Here is a 21,305-nt window from a genome sequence, read left to right on the forward strand (position 1 = left end):
CAACCAATGGAATGAATTTGGGGTGGGTCTATCTGTTTCTACAACCAATGGAAGTTGGGGGAGTTTTAAGGAATCTGTTTTAAAAATTGGAAATTGGAATTTCATTATGCAGTTTGAGCTTATTTTCAGTCTTACATTCATTAAAAGATTTTCTGCGACATTTTTAACAGGGGTAAACAGAACACAGTGATTTGGTTTCCTGAAAAAACATACAGAAAAGTTCTATACTGTCCTATAAAAGACCAAAACGTTGCTAAAATTAGACTTAATTCTTTACTAATCTCTCCACAAGTGAGTGTAAATCCCTATCTTTGATGAGGAGTGCAGCAATGAATGATGGCATATGTAGAGACAGTACTCACTTCCCTGCAGCATACACCTCAGCCGTGTCAAACAGATTAATGCCATTCTCATAGGCGAGCGTCATCAGCTGCTCAGCTATCTGACAGCATACAGAGAGTGATGGAAGAGATAACAAAAACAGAGTGATAAATTGACAGTTAAAGGGAGGAATTATAGCTTTCTGTCGTCTTCAGCAGTACAAAAATAAACTGAGATGGGTTTAATTGTATGTATCACATCTTGTTGTGCTGCTATTTGGTTACTGTACAGCACAGGCTGATTAAAGCTACACTAAGTATTCTGCAGAGATGGTCATTGTGGTTTAAAAGGTCCACTAAGTAATTTTTTGTTGATGTTTCACCAGTCAATACGACAGTGGTCTTGGGCTTTATACCGACACATTGTAGAAATATTAGCAGGCGTATTATCACCCATGATTAAATTATTCCACAATAGAAGGCATCTTATAAATAGAGAGGTTATCAAGATACAAGTAGGATTCGGTTGGTCATGTGATCTCAACCATGAGGAGGGACCACACTTATGGGATTCCAAAAATAAAACAGCGTTTTCTAGGCCACTAATATAACTTTATTCTTCGTCTCATGTGAGCGATCATCATTTTAAACATATCTGTAATACATATATATATATATATCATATATATTTCACAATGTTACATGTTAAGTGCTATTGTCCAGTTATTAGTGACTAAACAAAAAGAGTAACAGTCTAATAAATCCCTACCTCATCTGTGATTTGACCACCAAAGGTCACCCAGGTGCCTGAAGAGAAAATAGACAGGTAATGAAAGAACTCAGATGTGCAGTGTGACTACTTTCATGAAGTATTGTGCAACTGTACAACAGCCAGCAATTAGAGGATCTGTGAATACAGACATTATTCAAGGTCCAGAGAATTTAATACACAATCAGTTATAGTAAAGAATAGTTACTGCATGTTTTACTCACCCAGCCCTAGACATGATACCCGTAAACCGGATTTTCCAAGGTTCCTGAAAACAGAGAGAACATCTATCAAATACTCTATCACATGGAAAAATTAGATGTAATCATAATGATAAATGCCATTACAATTAAAAAGAGTGATTTTTCAATGGACAGAGAGCAGTCAGTGTCATACATACAGGGTTCCCACTCCTTTTGACCAAATATTTTCCATGACTTGTGATGGTAAGGATTTTTAAAAGTAATTCCATGAAGACTGCACTCATAAAAAGCAATTCCTAGCCAATGCAATATTTTAGAGCCGAGTATAAGTAGGAAAATGTATACTGTAGGAATTAACCACTTTTTCATTACTTTATTTTTTTTTACCTTTTCCAGGCCTGTAAGCCCCAATTTCAAAATTCCATGAGCATGGGAACACCGTAAGTAAATAGCTCTGCACTGCAGTAGGCCTTTCTTCCTGTTATACAAGTTTCAAACTGTTCTACAAAATACACGTGTGTGCCCTGTGGTCAGCAGCACACAGTAAAGAAGAAAAGAAATCTAAATTGAATGTTTTTTTTTTATTATTATGACTGAGTAATCCTTGTGTGACCTGGGGCCAAAAGCTAGAGAGGTTGAAGTCTTTTATTGTAACTCTACCTCACAGACAGAGGAAGTTGTCAGAGATTGAAATCTAGCCTGGATACAGCACTACAGTACCTTCTGTCAGATGGACTAATCAGAGGGCCAGCTGGGCCTTTTGTTCGATATCTTTTGAGTTTGCAAAGAGCCAAGGTTATAGTGCTCAGCAGTTATTACACAAGCACACAGTCAAGGACACATTCAAGACTGCCTTTAATTTCAATGAGCTTTTGTTTTGATGTGAAGCAATTTACGATCAACCCTGACAGGCACAAAATATGTTGTTTTAAAACACTTTTTTATGATTTCTAAGAAAACATTTAAAAACCTTTTAGAACAGGATGACAAAGCTTATGAAAGGGTACAGAAACATGTGAAAAATTACCTAAATCATTTATCTTTGAGAGACATTCCTGAGACCTAACCAATCACGTTTTCACCACATATGAAAACAAATGCATTACACATAGACTTAAGGAAAGTATGTGGGTAGCAAAATAAATGGAACAAATCTAAAGATCGTGAGAAGATAAGAAATCCTCTAATGCCAAAACAATGTTAAACATTTACTGAAAATAAACAAGGTTACTGTACATGTACATGTAAAGAGCACTTTCACATTGCGGTCTAGACTTCAAAATGTGCAACGCACAGTACATAAATTAACAACCACAGTCAATATTTTACATACTGTCTGTCTTCCTATTGCATTCAGAATCTGCATACACTTTTTGCATTTCGGGTCAGTTTTGACCCGGTGGAATTCAAGCTTATGAATCATTCAACTGTTCATACATGTAAAAAGATTTATATTTTCGGCATGTTAACTGACAAATGTAAAAGTTATTAATATGCCATTTTTTTTAAATAATACAATTTAGAAATTCTGTGACCTTTCAATATATACATTAACTACAGCAAAACCAGTGTGATACATGTGAAGACAACTTTTGTTTTATCTACAATTTATTGAATTTTGGTCTAAATAGAACATAATATACAATTTATATTAACATCTAATAAGAGAATTACTAGTAATTTGAATTTGTGTATGTGTGTGCATGTCTGTAAACAAGATGCATTGCCACTGAGAGACAAAAAAGTGTGTGAGAGAGTATGGAAAAGAGGCTAAATGTAAGTGTTTATATGAAAAAATCTAATTCATAGATGTACAAAAAAATCTACATAATATCATGTGCAAAGCCACAATTGATTCCCAGGTCAAAATTGCCCCATGAACGCAAAATATGTCTTTTTTAAAACGGTTATATCACAATTTCATTACAAAATCTGAAATATATATATATATATATATATATATATATATATATATATATATATATATATATATATACACTATATTGCCAAAAGTATCCGCTCACCCATCCAAATAATTGAATTCAGGTGTTCCAATCACTTCCATGGCCACAGGTATATAAAATGAAGCACCTAGGCATGCAGACTGCTTCTACAAACATTTGTGAAAGAATGGGCCGCTCTCAGGAGCTCAGTGAATTCCAGCGTGGTACTGTGATAGGATGCCACCTGTGCAACAAGTCCAGTCGTGAAATTTCCTCACTACTAAATATTCCACAGTCAACTGTCAGTGGTATTATAATAAAGTGGAAGCGATTGGGAATGACAGCAACTCGTAAAATGACAGAGCGGGGTCAGCGGATGCTGAGGCGCATAGTGCGCAGAGGTCGCCAACTTTCTGCAGAGTCAATCGCTACAGACCTCCAAAGTTCATGTGGCCTTCAGATTAGCTCAAGAACAGTGCGTAGAGAGCTTCATGGAATGGGTTTCCATGGCCAAGCAGCTGCATCCAAGCCATACATCACCAAGTGCAATGCAAAGCGTCGGATGCAGTGGTGTAAAGCACGCCGCCACTGGACTCTAGAGCAGTGGAGACGCGTTCTCTGGAGTGACGAATCATGCTTCTCCATCTGGCAATCTGATGGACGAGTCTGGGTTTGGCGGTTGCCAGGAGAACGGTACTTGTCTGACTGCATGTGCCAACTGTGAAGTTTGGTGGAGGGGGATTATGGTGTGGGGTTGTTTTTCAGGAGCTGGGCTTGGCCCCTTAGTTCCAGTGAAAGGAACTCTGAATGCTTCAGCATACCAAGAGATTTTGGACAATTCCATGCTCCCAACTTTGTGGGAACAGTTTGGGGATGGCCCCTTCCTGTTCCAACATGACTGCGCACCAGTGCACAAAGCAAGGTCCATAAAGACATGGATGAGCGAGTTTGGTGTGGAAGAACTTGACTGGCCTGCACAGAGTCCTGACCTCAACCCGATAGAGCACCTTTGGGATGAATTTGAGCAAAGACTGTGAGCCAGGCCTTCTCGTCCAACATCAGTGTCTGACCTCACAAATGCGCTTCTGGAAGAATGGTCAAAAATTCCCATAAACACACTCCTAAACCTTGTGGAAAGCCTTCCCAGAATAGTTGAAGCTGTTATAGCTGCAAAGGGTGGGCCGACATCATATTAAACACTATGGATTAAGAATGGGATGTCACTTAAGTTCATATGCGTCTAAAGGCAGGTGAGCGAATACTTTTGGCAATATAGTGTATATATATATATATATATATATATATATATATATATATATATATATATATATAATAGGCGCGTCCCAAACTGCACACTTCTGCACTTTTTTACGTCATTTTGAAGTGTAAGTACTGTGAGTAGTATGTTTACACTGAAAATGCAATTAAAAGAAGTGTACTACGAGTACCCGGATGATGCACTTTTTCAACTATGGGATGTTGGACACTTCATGCACTCAGTACACGTGGCTTGCCATACATAGCAGAAGAGGCGGAGTTACAGGCAGCGATGGTGATCTGGCAAAACAATTGTAAATAATGGAGAATATGACAACTAGCGAAACTTCTGTGAAGACAGCTTACAAAAGTGAGTTAAACGCTTTACCATACCATATCATACCATGCTGTGTGAATATGTATATTATTATTTTTTTAAACATTTTCCCCCCTTTTTCATCCAATTTGGAATGCCCAATTCCCAGTCCTCGTGGTCACGTAGTGATTCGCCTCAATTCGGGTGGCGGAGGATGAATCCCAGTTTCCTCCGCGTCTGAGACCATCAACCCACACATCTTATCACGTGGCTTCTTAAGTGCGTTGCCACGGAGACATAGCGGGTGTGAAGGCTTCACGCCATCCACCACGGCATCCGTGCTCAACTCACCACGCGCCCCACCGAGAACGAACCACATTATAGCGACCCCGAGGAGGTTACCCCATGTGACTCAACCCTCCCTAGCAACCGGGCCAATTTGGTTGCTTAGGAGACCTGGCTGGAGTCACTTAGCACGCTCTTGGATTCGAACTAGCGAGCTCCAGGGGTGGTAGCCAGCGTCTTTTACCACTGAGCTACCCAGGCCCCGAATATGCATATTATTGAGATATTAGTGTTGAACCGAGGGTGGATAGCACGCTAAAGCTAGTGGCAACACAACGCTTGGGTTTGAAACATCACTTCCGTCAGCTGTTAAATGCCGAACGTTTCCGTGTAGTAAAAAAACGTTAAGTGTTCCATTTGGGACGATACTACACTTTGAGAATTCATACACTACATGGCTGAGTGTATAGTATATTTTATAAGTGCATAGTGTATAGTGTGTCATTTGGGACACAGCTTGTGTGTATTTTGATAGTCTTGACAAAGTCACAAAGTTTGGTTCCTGTACTAAAAACTACAGTATGTGGTATTTAAAAATTATTATCTACCTCTCCCAGGTCAAAAATGACCCGAATGCAGTTGGAGGGTTAAATGTAAAATATACAATCACCATGAACTTGAGTGCAGACTCTGAATAAATCTTAAAAGTGGATGTATGTATAGTGTATCCATTACTTGTAAACAGGATATCAGCAATGTCACCTCTAAGTGGCTCTGAACAGAACATAACCGGGGAACTTATCTGCTTAAGTCAAATTATCAGTGAGCGTGGAGGCTCTGAAAACCAGTGATGAATTTTTAACTGGTCTGATGGAGATAGAGTTACAGGAAGGGAGATCCATTGACTGGCCTGTGAAGGTGAACTGCCCACCTGCTGATTGGGCTCAAAATGATGTGTAAAGCCTTCAGTACATGTTCAAGTGTCCTTAATAATTGAGCTCTATGTCTAAATAGTATCACCAAACGGAACTGCAAAAATAATGATTGTTGCAAACAGTCCACCTGCAAACAAACAGATAGTCCCGCACCAAACTCATGCCAATGGTTGAACCAATGTTGCTGTGTTGTGCTGGACGGAATGCTCCAAACAAACAGAGCTGTTCTGATATCTCCACAGACCCACAGTGTTTACACTTCTCATGAAATCAGCCTATGAATGGCTTACTCTGCACATTAATTTGAGAAAATATTTTTAACAAAAAGGCTTCACAATTCAGCTTTAAATGAACTCAAAAGTTATAACGCATTGTCTACACTGCAAGCAAGCAATGCAAAATATGTAGAATGCTTCCTTTATAATCAACAGTGTTGTCTACACTGCAAGTGCATGGTCATCCAGATGCAGAATCTTTGCATTGTCTTTCAAATGATTCAGTTACTCTCAAGCAGTACTATGATGAACATCATCATGTGCTCCACAATGATGAAAGTTTAACACTAGCATGCACTGGTGCTAGACGACTGTGGCTGCAACCAGAGAACACAAAGACAATCAAGCACATCTTTACCCCTCTTTAATTATGGAACATAGCAAACTGTAAAACACTATGTACTGTAGATACTATGCCCCCTGTTGTACCTAAATGACTAAAAAAATAATGATGATAATAATAATTTTGGATAATCTTAATCTTAAAATATCAGCCCTGTTATTATGAATTTGTAAAGAACTGATAATAGACCTTTTTCACAGACTGTGATGACGCGTTTCCGCCTTATTTAGCAGAGTAAATCTAGCAATTTTTTTAGATGATACATTTTTAAAATATTGAGTGTAAATTTATAACATTATGCTTTGTGTTATATTACCCTGGAATTAGTTTTAAAAACTAAATTACCACAGCTGCGAGGGGGTTTCGATTACAGCTGCTGAAAGAGTGACAGTATATTTGGCATCTTCTCTTAATCCACTGCTCTCAATTTTTTTTCCTTTTCTGGAAAGTCATTCAAATGTAATATCTGACTTTTTCTTTTGGTCTTGGAGCAAATGGGTTAGTGAATATAATATTTGCTGTGATCTCCCATTCACCGCTGTCAAAGTTTACCCTGCGAACTTTTACTTCTGCGCTCTAAAACCCGGCGTGTGAGAAAGGTCTATTGAAATGTTGATATTTGTAGAAATATCAGCATTAAATTCAGTTTATAAGAAGCACCTTGTAGTGTCATGTCCTTGTGCGCACTGTGTACAATGTAAAAATGTCAACCCTTTTAACTTTCTGAAGTCTTAATAGAGTGCAACAGACTTTTTCAGCCATCTTTTCTGAGGTGAATCGCAACATTACAAACTTTGATTTGAAGCAAACACATATTTGAAAATTGGACAAAAAGACATAAGATACACGGTGGAAAAATATAGGCCTAAACTATTGATTAAAGTTGTTGATTATAATATAGAAACAGTATAGAAACAATATATTTTACATGTATTGCAAACAAATATATAAGTAGTTTGAGAGTACCGGGAGACGGATTTGAATGCAGGATGGGTATTGTAGTAATTCACCACAAATTCAGATAATTTTAAACAGAAGCATATACCATCAATGAACAACTTCAGAGCTCACGGTAGGCCTGGTTTATAAGTTATCATTAAAAACAAATTACATTATGGAAAAAAAAAACATTTATGGGATTCTGAATGGGAACCCAACTGTTGTGTTCTTTTGTGTCCCAACATATATTAATATTGATTAATTTAGCTTGAGATGGCACAATGCTATTTCTGAACACTTTAACTGATTATTAAAGTGATACAATTTTTATAATTGTACAAATATTTACTTTAGTTTGTGATTTATCGAAATTGAAAAGGCATCCTTTTCATAATGCTTATGATGTGCAAATGGTTAATTTATTCATGATCAGAAGCCATTAGTTCACAGGTGATGATGGTAGATAGCCCTCATTTCTAAAGATATTCTAAGGCTTTTAAAGTCCTCTAATAATCAACCTTTAAAGGCCTTCTCATCGATTCGCTACCTGGGGCTACCTTAAAGTGCACCAACTCAAACTTCTTCCTCACAAACAATTCCCCTTAACTGCATTCTGATTCTCAGAGGTGAAGTCTAATGTAATTAAAGCTTCCTGTAATACACCATCTAGCCTTTATGTCCAATTGTCTGTCAGATGAATCTGCGGCAGATAGTCTGCACTGACTGTACTGAGCTGAAGGTCACTGGCAGAGGACTGAGAGAGAGGACAGCAGCAATGTGGCTGGAGAACTCGCACACAGGTGCAGTCTGTGAAACTCTGAGGTTATGTCCCTCACAGCCTCCTCCAATCAGGGAGTGCAGACCAGGAATAACTCCAGCTTGATCCCTCAGCCAAGGACAGAACATGGGTCAGCACTCACATGTGATTGTGCATGCACACACTAGTATGCAAATGCTGGTGTCAGGCTGCACTAACTTACATTTATCCTGCACTCCAAATGCATTCAAATCAAATTTTCAGCTGACCGCCTTTGCCAAGTTTGTCCCCAGTTTGAAATCCCCTGGCATAGGGCATTCCCTGATTTCTCTAAGGCTCTCCAAGATAGAACATGGTGCCAAAAAAGCAAGCCAAAATAGCTCCTTATTATCCTAAAGAACTGCAAAATATCAGCTGTGAAAGGAAGATAGTCCATAAATCAAACTCAAAATCAAAGCCCCCTTCTGCTTTCTAATGCCAGACTCATGTGTGTCCAGCCAGAGACTATTTAGCTCAAGACAGAGCACTTGTATTAAAATGAATGGTAGAAATTGGAATGCCCAATATGGCAGATGTAGAAAAGGAAGTCACACCTTACAAGTAAAAGAGCAAATCACCTTTTAGATACAGACATCGCCTGTCAGTCAACTCGAGAATGCACATGCGCATTAGCTGGACCAGCCTGAAATATCGTGTGATCTGAGCTCAAGAAGCACAATTTATTATACCAGTGTTGTCAGATTTTACTGCTGATTTGAAATATGTTCTTGATCATAATCTTGACCAACCGTTTTGGAGATTTCAGTCTTTCCCTATTCAAAGCTTTACTTTTTTGCCGCTTATATCCAAAGAAAATAGCTGTCTGGGAGTGTTCTAAAGATGGCCACCAAGTGGACTGACTTGCCTTGAAAGGGACTTTGGTCCAGCCCAAGCTGTGCATCACTAACTGCATCACGTGGCATAATTAATTGTGGGTTGCCACAGACAGCACAGTAAACTGTGCCTTAATAGAGGTTCCCTTTACATAAGCTGCTGAAATGAATCATTCAGCTGCACTCCAAAAAAAACACAAGCATAATTCTCCACATGCACTGTATGAGAAACTACATGGGTAATATATCGGTCACAAATGCCACAAACTGGTTCACAACTGTGAAGCAACTAACCTCAAAAATAATAAAGTGTCCATTTAAAACAAGGAGTAGCCAGCTGTCTCCAGGTCATGAGAGTGTGGAGTAAGAAAGACCCAGCCATGTGAAATGGCCTTAATAAATGTACTGAAAGTTGCTTTGGATTAAAGACTTACACCTGAACCAGTTAAATAAGTTGCATTAACAAACTCTTAAATTTAAATCTGTGTCTGTGGAGAACAACAACAGAGGGTGAAAGTTAAGCTGTTGAACACTGTGTACAAACTGAAATTTTTACTTCATCAGCTGATGGCTGATGAAGGTTTTTCTTGAATACAAAACATTATGGAAAGATGCAAATGTCTCGACATTTATATGGTAAACATCTACCAGTAGCGAATTATGAGGGCCAGCAAAGCCTTCTCTGCTGGCCTAACATGCCAAATAAATAAATATTTTTCATCCTTTCATTCTCAATCACCTTATTGCCTATGTATTTTTAATCGCTTTCCACTCTTAATTAATCTACAAACAAATAGAGAAAAACAAAAAGTTTATCCAGTCAGAATTTATTCCTTGATGCTTACAAGCAAAGTCTGACAACTGTTTCTCAAATCGCATGCCCGAAGCAGCATGTGAGTCTGAGCTCCACCCCGTTAGGCCTTCAGAATTTCTTCAGAATCCCTCAACAGTGCAAATGGATGGGCAACTAAAGTCAGATTGTCAGATTCATCAGCCCATCAGATTGATTTATGTGATCTTTAGGATATGTCCCGGTCGAGGCCTTCTATCTGGCCTTGAGTGACGCAATCACACTTTAAGTGATGTACATAATTCAAGAGTGAAAAACGTAAGATCAAGCTCTCTGACGAGTTGGCTGTCATCACTGCTGGTATTGCCCCTGAAAAAGAGATCCTTATGGATTTAAAAACACGAGATGTTCTGCATGACCATGTGATTGGTTAATTTATTACACAGGAAAGGAGGACTGATTTTCACTTCAAGTAAATTGGTAAGTGCTTTTTGCATTGTTATAGCAACATCAGGAGTTTTCTAAGTGTAAATTAGGCTGCTGGAGCATTCAGTGTCTGATCATGTTTGAAAAGAGGTGCTGCATTCCATTCAACTCAGAAAGTCGGATTTTCCAACTTCCTACTAGGAAAAGTGCAATGGAATGCATTTTTAAGTCAGAATTACAACAAGGCTCGTTCAGAAATTCTCAACTCCGATTTTGCCGAGATGCAGGTGCATGATGTCACACAAACATGTCGACACTCAGGGAGATATACAAAATAAACATTCACTTTATTAAGTAATATCGATAAATGAGTTCGTTTCCACATTACATGATATTAAAGCTTGTTTAACAAACGCCTGCAGAAACAGGTGTATAAAACATGGTAAATTATAATCTCTTTTGCTTATCATACACCTGAAGCACAAATGCTAGCGCTGCAGCACTGTTTATCAGTTTGGTTGCTTGGAGACATCTCTAATGAGAGTCAAACCCTTGCTAAGCTAACAGGAGCGTTGCAGTTTTGTTTCCTTACACGTCATCTTCTGAATATAGGGGAATGGAATGCATTTATGGTCGGAGATATCAAGTAGGAATATCCCACATCCAACTTGAATGGAACGCAGCATAACCGTGTACCATGACGAAACGAAATTTATTGCAAGCAACATTTAAATTATTAGATATATTTTTCCAGGTATTATAGACCTCCTTGGTAGTTTCATATGAAAAATTATGATTTTTGAATGTCTGTTTGGGAGACGATCATTTCACAAAACAGTCATGCTGCAGTTAAAATTAGGCTTGCTTGAGTATTAAGAGTCGTTTCAAGTTCTGGCTTTCATGTGCGGACATGTTTTTGAAATGTCAATTGGTATTACTAGTTAGCTGCGACATAATGTATGATGCCCAAAGGCATAGGGAGTCTTATTCATTGTGTTTTCTTAATGGCATGAATCACACTGAAGGCCTAGACCAGGGGTCAGCAACATTTTTGACATGGAGTGCCATTTTTTATTTTCCTGGTCAATGGCTATGTCGACAACCAAGCCCCCCCCTTGTGAAAATGTTTCTATTTTGCATTTTTCTAATTTAATAATTTAAATCATTTTTCATTACAAATGATATTAAACAGTTTGAGTGAAAATTTTGTGAAAAACCCAATGATTATGATTTAAGCATGATCCTGCTTGTAAATTTGTACAGAGCATCTAAAGTGCTTTAATGAAAGAAAACCTGTCCATTTGTGTTATGAGTTAACAATGTCACAAATTTGCTTATTTGATGACTGATCACTGAAATTGTGTGGAATCTTAAATATTTCTTATATTATGTCACTGTAATCATTTAATCACTAGCACGCAAGCAACAGCGAGAGAGAAGCAGGCTATTTTATTTATATAATGTTTACCGCACCTGCATTCTAATCTTGATGTAATCCTTCCTCATGATCACGCAGCATGTTTTCATCAGATGAATGGGAGGCTAAACAGTATTAAAGTGTGACAAGACTTGTGCTGCACGTGCAAGCCATTTGCGCATCATAAGTCAATCAACTATTTAGCCCTTTTCAGTTAATCGCACTTGCAAAATCCTAAAACTTTATTTCCAGGTTTAATTTATATTTTGAATAGACTTGAAAAGATTTTTGAAACCCACCATATGGATTTATGTTCCCCTTCTGTCACTCACTCGACATTGTGTCGATGTAGTGACACTAGGGGTCGATCTTGAGAGCCCGAGACACCTTCAGATCTCTGAGAAAAGGGCATTGTGAATTGGTGAGTAGAATTTGCATGCCACTCCCCCCGACATACGGGTATAAAAGGGAGGCTGGAATACAGATTCATTCAGATTTTTTCTTCGGAGCCGAACGGTTGTATTTCAGCGAGCTGAATACTACTACTGATCCATTCACCTCTTCAGAAGCGTGTGCTGTTGGATATAGAGTGTATTCCAACGGCTTTCTCTCCACTCTGCACTCCACTGCAGACTACGCCCCTGGGCGCTTCGACAGTGCTTTAAAAGAGTTTATTTCCTCTAAAGAGTATATTTCCTCTATTAGAGCAGGCACAGTGACGTTGAACGTCTTTTTAAAGACGTGTCTTTTTAAAGATGCCCTTCCGTCTCTGCAGTTCCTGGATGCGGTCGTTACCTCTCTGCCTCTGACTGTCACGATCACTACCTCATGTGCCTGGGCCAAAATCAGGTTGAGGAAGTGTTCGTGGATGGTTCATGTTCTCAGTGCGAGGGAAAGCCACTTCAGCTGTCCTTCTTTCGAGGGAAAGCCACCTCAGCTGTCCCCCCCGCTGGTCCTTCTACCTATGGGTACAAGGCCGCCCTCGGGGGCTTCAATGGGTACGGTTCCGCCGGGTAAACCCCCAAGGACCGCCCACTCCCCGGTATGCTTGCTTGCGCCCGTCCAGTTCTGGGATGAGACAGGCAGCTCGCCTCAGTGCCAGCCTAATGTCTCTTTCGGAGCTCGTGAACCAGATGAGATGTTGATCGCTGCATCGGAGAGCGCCTTGGTGATGTCAGACACCGAGGACTCGACCGGGCTGCTGCCTTCGGGTGTGGCAGCCCAGTCTGAGGCCAACGCAGAGATGACCGCCATGCTTGCCCGGGCCACCGCGAGTGTTGGGCTTGAGTGGAACCCTCCACCCACCCCTGAGCACTTGCCGATTGACAACTGGTTTCTGGGTTTGGCGCACCGCTCAGGGCCACACCCCCCTCCAGTCCCCTTCTTCCCAGAAGTGCACGATGAGCTGACATGATCATGGAGGGCACCTTTCGCTGCCCGAACTTGATCCTTCAGTTCATCCGCTCTCACTACCCTCGACGGTGGGGCGGCCGAGGGTTATGCCGCGACACCCCAGGTGGATAATGCGAACGCGACACACCTGTGCCCGCTGAGCACCACCACCTGGCGGAGTTGCACGGCACTCACTTCCCGAGCCTGTGGGACGATGTCGTCTCTGGCGACTAAAGCCTACAGCGCTGCTGGTCAGGCCGCCTCTGCCCTGCACGCCATGGCCCTCTTACAGGTCCATCAGGCCAAGGCTTTGAAAGAGCTACACGAGGGTAGTTCTGATCCTGGTGTGCTACAAAGCTGCACTCGGCGACCGATCTTGCCCTCTGTGCAACTAAGAACAAAGCCTTATCGTTTGCGCATCAACTTGGATCGCATGCAGAGCTTTAGACGCTCTGAGCAGCTCTTTGTCTGCTTCGGCAGACATCGGAAATGGAACGCTGTCTCCAAACAGAGGCATTCCCACTGGGTCGTAGACGCAATCGCATTGGCCTACCAGACCCTATCCGTGCCCGCCCCCTTGTGGGTTCGAGCACACTCCACAAGGAGTGTGGCATCCTTATGGGCACTGGCCAATGGCAACTCTCTAGCAGACATCTGTAGAGCAGCGGGCTGGGCAACACCCACTACCTTCGTGAGATTTTACAATCTGCGGGTTGAGCCGGTTTCGTCCCGTGTTCTTTCAGGTACGAACAGGTACGTTTCGTTACGTGGGGCAGCTGGCTGGGTGTACCACTTGTGTATAGTGCCTTTCCCCTCCACGAGGTGAAGCCGTGCGCTCTTCTCTCCCATGCGTGTTCACGACCTGTGAACCCTGGATGTCCTTCCTTCTAGCCCTCTGGCTCACGAATTCTGTGGAGAAATTCGTAGTCAGACCCAGTACATGTGATAATGTGCCCTGTACTGGGGTAAGTGCTCCACAGGTCTCGGTTACCCCAGTAACCTCCTTTGATGTATCTTCCGCGGTACGGTCTCCCTTTTTCGGTAGACCCACGTCTCCCTTGGCAGAGCCCTCTCTACCCCAGTCGCTGCATTTGTAGAGCTCCTCCCCTACGAAGGGCAGGACCTACCGCTGCACCTCTTCCATGTGCGGCCTTAGGCCCATATGACGTATTCGCCCCTTTTTTACCCTCCCCCTCATGGCAGGGTGTGGCCTCCGCGGGGTCTTTTCCCCCTGAAAGAATAGGAATGGAAAAGAACGCCTTCCCCGGTGCATTTTATGAGCATTTAAAGGCCCCAGCCGAATCTAATTTTCTGTGGCGAGAAAAACTTGGTGTGGTGTGGCCTGCTCCCATACTAGATACGTCTCCTTCCCCCCCTCAGGGTTGTTGGGAATTACATGACGTTTTGGGGTGTCTGGGGAGGCTACGTGCAGTCCAAGTGCATCTGTTCCTACGCTCACAGTAGCTTGCCTACACCTGCATAGGCAGTTCACGTAACACAGTTCAGCCATTGTCTCAGTTACTGTCGTAACCTCCGTTCCCTGATGGAGGGACGAGATGTTGTGTCCCTCTTGCCACAGGCTGAACTACACCGCTGTAATGGCTGAGACCTTGTCTCGGCTCCTCAGTGCAAAAACCTGAATGAATCCGCATTCCAGCCTCCCTATTATACCCGTATGTCGGGGGGAGTGGCATGCAAATTCTACTCGCCAATTCTCATTGGCCTTTTCTCAGAGATCTGAAGGTATCTCGGGCTCTCAAGATCGACCCCTAGTGTCACTACATCGACACAACATCTCGTTCCCTCCATCATGGAACGGAGGTTATGACAGTAACGAGACATTTTCTCTTTTAATCGTTTAATGTCATTTTGAGTGTGACCATGGTTTAAAGAGGATGTACCAGTATGCTGGGTTGGTAATCTCAAGGATTAATAGTGGTGTTTTTCTTATTGCATTACGTGTTGTTCTGCAAGCAAAAAGAAACAAATGAAACACGGAATGTAGGCTCATCCATGCAGTCTGACCGAAGCAGTTAACAGAAAGTGAAGCGCTACCTGCTCGTGATGCGCAAATGGCTTGCACGCACTGCATGAGTCTGTTGGGTATACTGCAGTCTCGTCACATTTTAACTTTTGTTTCATGAGGAAGGATTACATCAAGATGTAGATTGGAATGCAGGTGCGGAATTTATATAAATAAAATAGTCTATTCCTCTCTCGCCGTTGCTGGCGTGCCGGTGACTACCCCTCCGCGTGCCAATGCTGGCACGCGTGCCTTAGGTTGCCGATCCCTGGCCTAGACTTTAAATGCATAGCCTGCCACTGACATCTACAGTATACAACTTGAGAGTGGCAAAATAGACTTCTTGATGTGCATAATTTGCTTCTGTGAAGCAATATAGTTAATTAACCAGAGAACAATCTTTCCATTAGTAAGCCAGTAAAAGTGGAAACTCCATTACTAAAATCGATCAACTCATGAAGTCTGCAATCAATAATTCATAATGCCTTTAAACAAACTTTCTTGATCTTACACTGTTAATGGCAACAAAGCAACTCAGCAGCATATGGAAGTTTAAAAGGCATGTTCACAATGAGATGAGAACCTCTTCTGAGCACAGTACCTCCCCAGGGAGCTGCACTTGGCTGAGGTTGCATGTGTGGGAAACGCTGGTCCTGTTCCACTAATCTTCGTTAATGGATGTCGACAGGCCCTTTAACGCAGATCAGAATAGGTCTCTTAATGCAGGATGCTGCCTACCTACACTAACACAACTGCTGTTGGAGGTACAGTAACTGGATACTGTGTGGATAGTGCCGTACAGTGGGTATTCACTTACTGTCGCTCATTTGAAGGGTTCTTAAATGTTTATAATTAGCAACAGATAGCTTGATTGCAGATTTACCAATAACTTAATGTTAGAGCACAGTTTTGCTCAGGCAGACTCCGGAAATAAGGTACACTTGGTCTTGTGTCCAAGCTTACATTAAAGACCCCATGAAATCACTTGACAAGCACAGTTTTCTTTCCTATGCTGACGTACACTGCCTGGCCAAAAAAAAAAAAAAAAGTCACTGTCTGAATTTAAATAAGCATATACTTAAGAGCTTATGATTGGATCATTATTGCAGTAATTAATATATTTCAGCTGGCAACAATTCTTTTAACCCTAACTGATGCAGTGTGTAGCTTCACATTTCTTAAACAACCATGTCGGAAGACATATCCCGTGGCAAAGATGTTACTGTGTATCAGAAGGGGCTAATTATTAGCCTGCATCAAGCAAAGAAAACAACTAAGGAGATTGCTGAAATCACTGGAATTAGGTTAAGAACTGTCCAACACATTATTAAAACCTGGAAGGATAGTGGTGAACCGTCAGCTTCACGGAAGAAATGTGGTCGGAAAAAAATCTTGAATGATCATGATCGGAGATCACAAAAACTCTTGAAGTCTCATCATAAAAAATCAACAGTAGAACTAACGGCTATGTTTAATAGTGAAAGTAAGAGCATTTTCACATGCACAGTGTGACGAGAACTAACAGGATTTGTACTAAACAGCTGTGTGGCCACAAGAAAGCCACTTGTTAGTGAAGCTAATCGGAAAAAACTACTTCAGTTTGCTAGGGAGCATAAATACTGGACTATGGAGCAATGGAAAAGGTCATGTGGTCTGATGAGTCCAGATTTACCCTATTCCAAAGCGATGGGTGCGTCGGGGTAAGAAGGGAAGCGCATGAAGCGATGCACCCGTCATGCATAGTGACCACTGTACAAGCCTCTGGAGGCAGTGTTATGATCTGGGCTTGCTTCAATTGGTCAGGTTAGGCTCAGCAACATTATGCAGCAATAAAATTAAGTACCTGAATGTACTGAATGACCAGGTTATTCCATCAATGGATTTTTTCTTCCCTGATGGCACGGGCATATTCCAAGATGACAATGCCAAGATTCACCAGGCTCAAATAGTGAAAGAGTGGTTCAGGGAGCACGAGGAATGATTTTCACACATGAATTGGCCACCACAGATTCCTGATCTTAACCCCATTGAAAGTTTTTGGGATGTGCTGGAGAAGACTTTAAGGAGTGGTTTGACTCTCCCGTCATCAATATAAGATCTCGTCCAAAAATTTATGCAACTCTGGGTGGAAATAAATGTTGTGATGTTGCATAAGTTTGTTGAAACAATCCCATGACGAATGCGTGCCGTAATCAAAGCTGAAGGCGGTCCAACGAAATGTTAGAGTATGCAACATTTTTGGCCAGGCAGTGTATTTTCTATTGAAACAGACAGTTTCAATAGAACCCCAATGTCTAAAACATTTTTGCACTTCTGTTTTTGCAGTTCAAAACAACAGAACTGACATTTTACATGTTAGTACAGTACTGTATATAATAGAACATCATAAATTCATATTATGCATATGTTGAGCAGTTCCACGGAAATGTAAACCACATTATGGAAAAATAAAAGTTTTAATCAAAGGATAATTTTTTTGTATAATGGATAATGGATGATTCCATACACACCGCTAGAGGGCGCTGCTTGCTTACACAATGCTAACAGACATGCTGACTGAATCACCTGAATGCAGTCTATTTTTAAGAATTCAAAAGTTTAGTAATCGTGTAAGACCATATTGCACTTTCAGTCTTAATTAAATTAATCATGTAGCCTTAATGGATACCATACCAATGTCTGAGAAGTCAAAGTTTGCTGGTGTCAAAGCACTTTGGATGGTTTTATCTCATCGTGTACATATGTAAGTGACGCTTTCACAATTGTCATGTATGTAACAATGGTTTGTCCTCAATTTGAGAATGAGAATGATTATAAATAAAATATTACATGTTATTACATTCTGTGGCTATCATTATTTCTGGATTGTGCATTTGAATTCAAAGAGTTATTAAAAAGTGTGATAATTAATTATAAATAACCATCATTTTTTCACATCTGCATTTTCATGCTTTAAAACTATTTGCCAATGGTTTTAATTTGTTCAATAATTGGCCGATAAATATCGGCGGACGATACATGGTGCATCACTAGTCTCAAAGCTAACAGACATGGACTAAAGCTCACAAAACATTGGCTTTTTAATGCAGTTTATATTAGTATTATTAGTAATATTAGTAGCATAAATAATATAATTTCATTATGTTAAACTTAAACTGCATTTTCACTTTATACTGTATTTTGACTGAATTAAGTTTTTTCAAAAGCTACAGTACATGAAAAGATTCATCACATTATTTTACAGGGTGCGATTTGCCAGGGGGGATGGTGATTACCCTGCCTCTGCTTTTGATATCCCCCCTTCTGGTCATTCATGTTTTATCTCCGGAGGGGATACGTTTTATCCGTATCTAGTCAGACTAAATGTATTTACCATATCCAACATATTTAGAACTGATTCGTTTCCCGGACAAATGTCTGACTGTAGATTAATTATTACTGCGGAAGTCTGTATTGTTAACTTCGATTTGCACAGGATAAGGGGTGTCTGTAGAGATCCCAGAGATGAGTGCGTAAACTCATTGCATTTACACATAATTAACCCATCAAAAAAAAAAACATTATAGCTGTGCTGATTAATTATCAAGAAATATTAAACATGAACATATGCTGTAGCCTATCACTTAATTGCATTTCATGCTTGAGGAAAAAATGCATTCACCCATACGCAACAACCAGTGTAACCTTAAATTGTGAAGCGCAACTTTTTTTCACTCATCTTCATGACCAAAATCTTCAGACACACGGAGATTATGAGAAAAAACGATAGTTAAATCCAAGGGCTCACAGACAGTTCAGAATCACAAAATTATAACCTTAAACAGGGATTATTTTACCGGGCGTTTTATAGAAGTTAAAAAATATTTTTTATCTTTATACCAGTGTGGCCGCGTGGAAATGCATGACTGACAGATGACTGATGATTTGTTAACAAATTTGTTATTTGTTAGCTATTGTTAGCCCTGCAGCAAAATATTTGACAGCATATCCTAATGCCTCCTGTTAACTGTTTAACAATTTACAGTTAATAAGACAGTTAATTATTTTGATTAAATTAAATTCAGTTAAAACAATTATTCTGTGGTTTTAGTCTACAGTTTAATAATTTAAGACTGCTTTTGATATGAATTACACCGTCATCTGAATTTCTACATTAAAATTTCATGATGACATTCACATTGAAAAACTCTCTGGTTTTTCAACAAATCGCACCCTGTTATTTTACAACAATAATGTTATATGAGTTAGAAATAAAGAGAGTCATAATGTGGAAATGCACTCTTATTGTTGCTTATTTGTAGGGATCTTGAGCATTTGTAATTAGCAACATGGATTAATTAATGACAAAATTCCCTGTAAATTCATGGTATGGTTTGTCTCAGGAAGACTCACCAACTGATGAGACAGAAAACTAGCTGGATCTCCTCTCCTGCCCTATGGCTGGCCGAGACAGCAGCTGCTTTAATTAGAGAAAACACACACATATTCATTCACACACACAAGCTCATTAGCACTGCAGATGACCAAACACCCCAAGCTCTGTGTAGGTTAAGGACAGGGATAGAGATCCCACACATGGAGTTCACAACGCACATTCGACCCCATTCATTCAATGAACAGTAAGCCACCAGGAATCCCTCTCAGAACACTTTAATTTTAGTGTACAAGTGTTTTCAAACAAGACGTATAGTCAGTATGTTCTCAATTTCATCACACCAAATAAAAACACAAAAAAAAAAAAAAAGCTTTAAGTGGAAGAGTAGGAAGAGTATGCAGTGCGGTTACATTAGAAAGGCATGGGGCAGAAGTGATGTGGTGAAAAGGTGGATGGAGGGATATGAGTGAATAGATAGAGATAAAAAGTTAGAGGAACCAGGCAGAAAAGAAGGGGGATGTGTCATCGAGGGTTTTGTGGGCTACGCTTCACTAGTGAACTATACAGTAGGCGTTATCCTGCCTAGGAGGCACGGGCATCTTATCGGAATGAGTAATCTTATCCCTACAGGGGCCCACTCCTCTCTGCCCAAGCACACGCAGAGTGTGTACATGCTCCGCAAGGGGTGCCAAAACATCATGATGTGTGGATGAATAATGGGCTGTTAGGCAGACAGCTAAGAAATGGTGTTGGATTCAAGATGCTGAAAAGTATGTTTTTGGAGTCAGTTTAGAAACAATATTGTATCAGTCTATAGTTGGATTAACAAATTATCAAACAGTAATAGAGTACAATATAACTTATTACCCTTTCACTTATTACCCAAGTAGATACCCTACTGTATCTACTTAAATGCACACAAAAAAAAAAAAAAAAAAACTTGTTTCAACTGATTCAAAAAGTTGTCTGAACTTGATTCAATCGTGGACAGTTGTTCCACGTGTTTGAATGGGTTTTCTTTACTTAAATTGACTATGTTATCTCAACACAAACCCTTTGAATTGGGTACACCCAACAAAATTAGATGTGTCAATGTAATTGAAATAAATCTCTTGTGTACTATCTAGTGAAAGTGATGTTAGCATACTAAATGCATGCTGGTTGGAAGCACTACAGAGTGTAGTTTAGAAACTATGCTATGGTTAGCAAATTATTTGCTCAACAAAGAAACAAACAATTTCATGTGTGACATCTACCTGTCCTCATCGTTAGCTCAAGCTCCACTCTTCACCATAATGGTAACCCTCAAAACTCAAAATCCTTGTTCTCTTTCTTTATAAAAATATTAATTTATTTCAATTTTGGGGGAACTATTCCATTAATGTTATTCTCACAATTGCCCTGAAGAGAAGAGTCCCGAGTCCCCCTCATAAGCATATGATGACATTTCATGAAAGAGCATTATGGCTGCCTGCCTGAGAGAATTCTCATATGAGGCCACTGATGCAGGTCACACAAGCTGCCTGTTCTGTAAGGGACTTAAAGTTTTTTGTGTTGACTTGCCTCAGGTACATGCTAATACACTTGTAATTGAACATGGAGAAATTTTTCACATCAACATTCATGATCACATCGAATTCATAATCTGTGTCCAAAAGCTAAAAAATG

General features: G+C 40.3%; 1 protein-coding gene across 6 annotated transcripts in view; it reads right to left on the bottom strand.

The window, feature by feature from the left end:
- LOC127419706 (voltage-gated potassium channel subunit beta-2-like) overlaps positions 1–21,305 on the bottom strand; it is a 109,779-nt gene that overhangs the window by 25,933 nt on the left and 62,541 nt on the right. For 5 of the 6 annotated variants that reach the window (XM_051661349.1, XM_051661348.1, XM_051661346.1 and 2 more), the window contains 3 exons: positions 1,314–1,357; positions 1,090–1,127; positions 363–442 (listed from right to left, as the gene is read on the bottom strand). In XM_051661349.1, coding sequence (XP_051517309.1) covers positions 363–442; positions 1,090–1,127; positions 1,314–1,357 — 162 coding nt within the window. Of the gene's footprint in view, positions 1–362; positions 443–1,089; positions 1,128–1,313; positions 1,358–19,654; positions 19,719–21,305 lie in introns of all 6 variants that reach the window. The other variant, XM_051661350.1, reaches the window with a different exon arrangement.

This window comes from Myxocyprinus asiaticus, chromosome 29 (assembly GCF_019703515.2).
Source record: "Myxocyprinus asiaticus isolate MX2 ecotype Aquarium Trade chromosome 29, UBuf_Myxa_2, whole genome shotgun sequence".
In the NCBI taxonomy this organism is placed as follows: Eukaryota; Metazoa; Chordata; class Actinopteri; order Cypriniformes; family Catostomidae; genus Myxocyprinus; species Myxocyprinus asiaticus.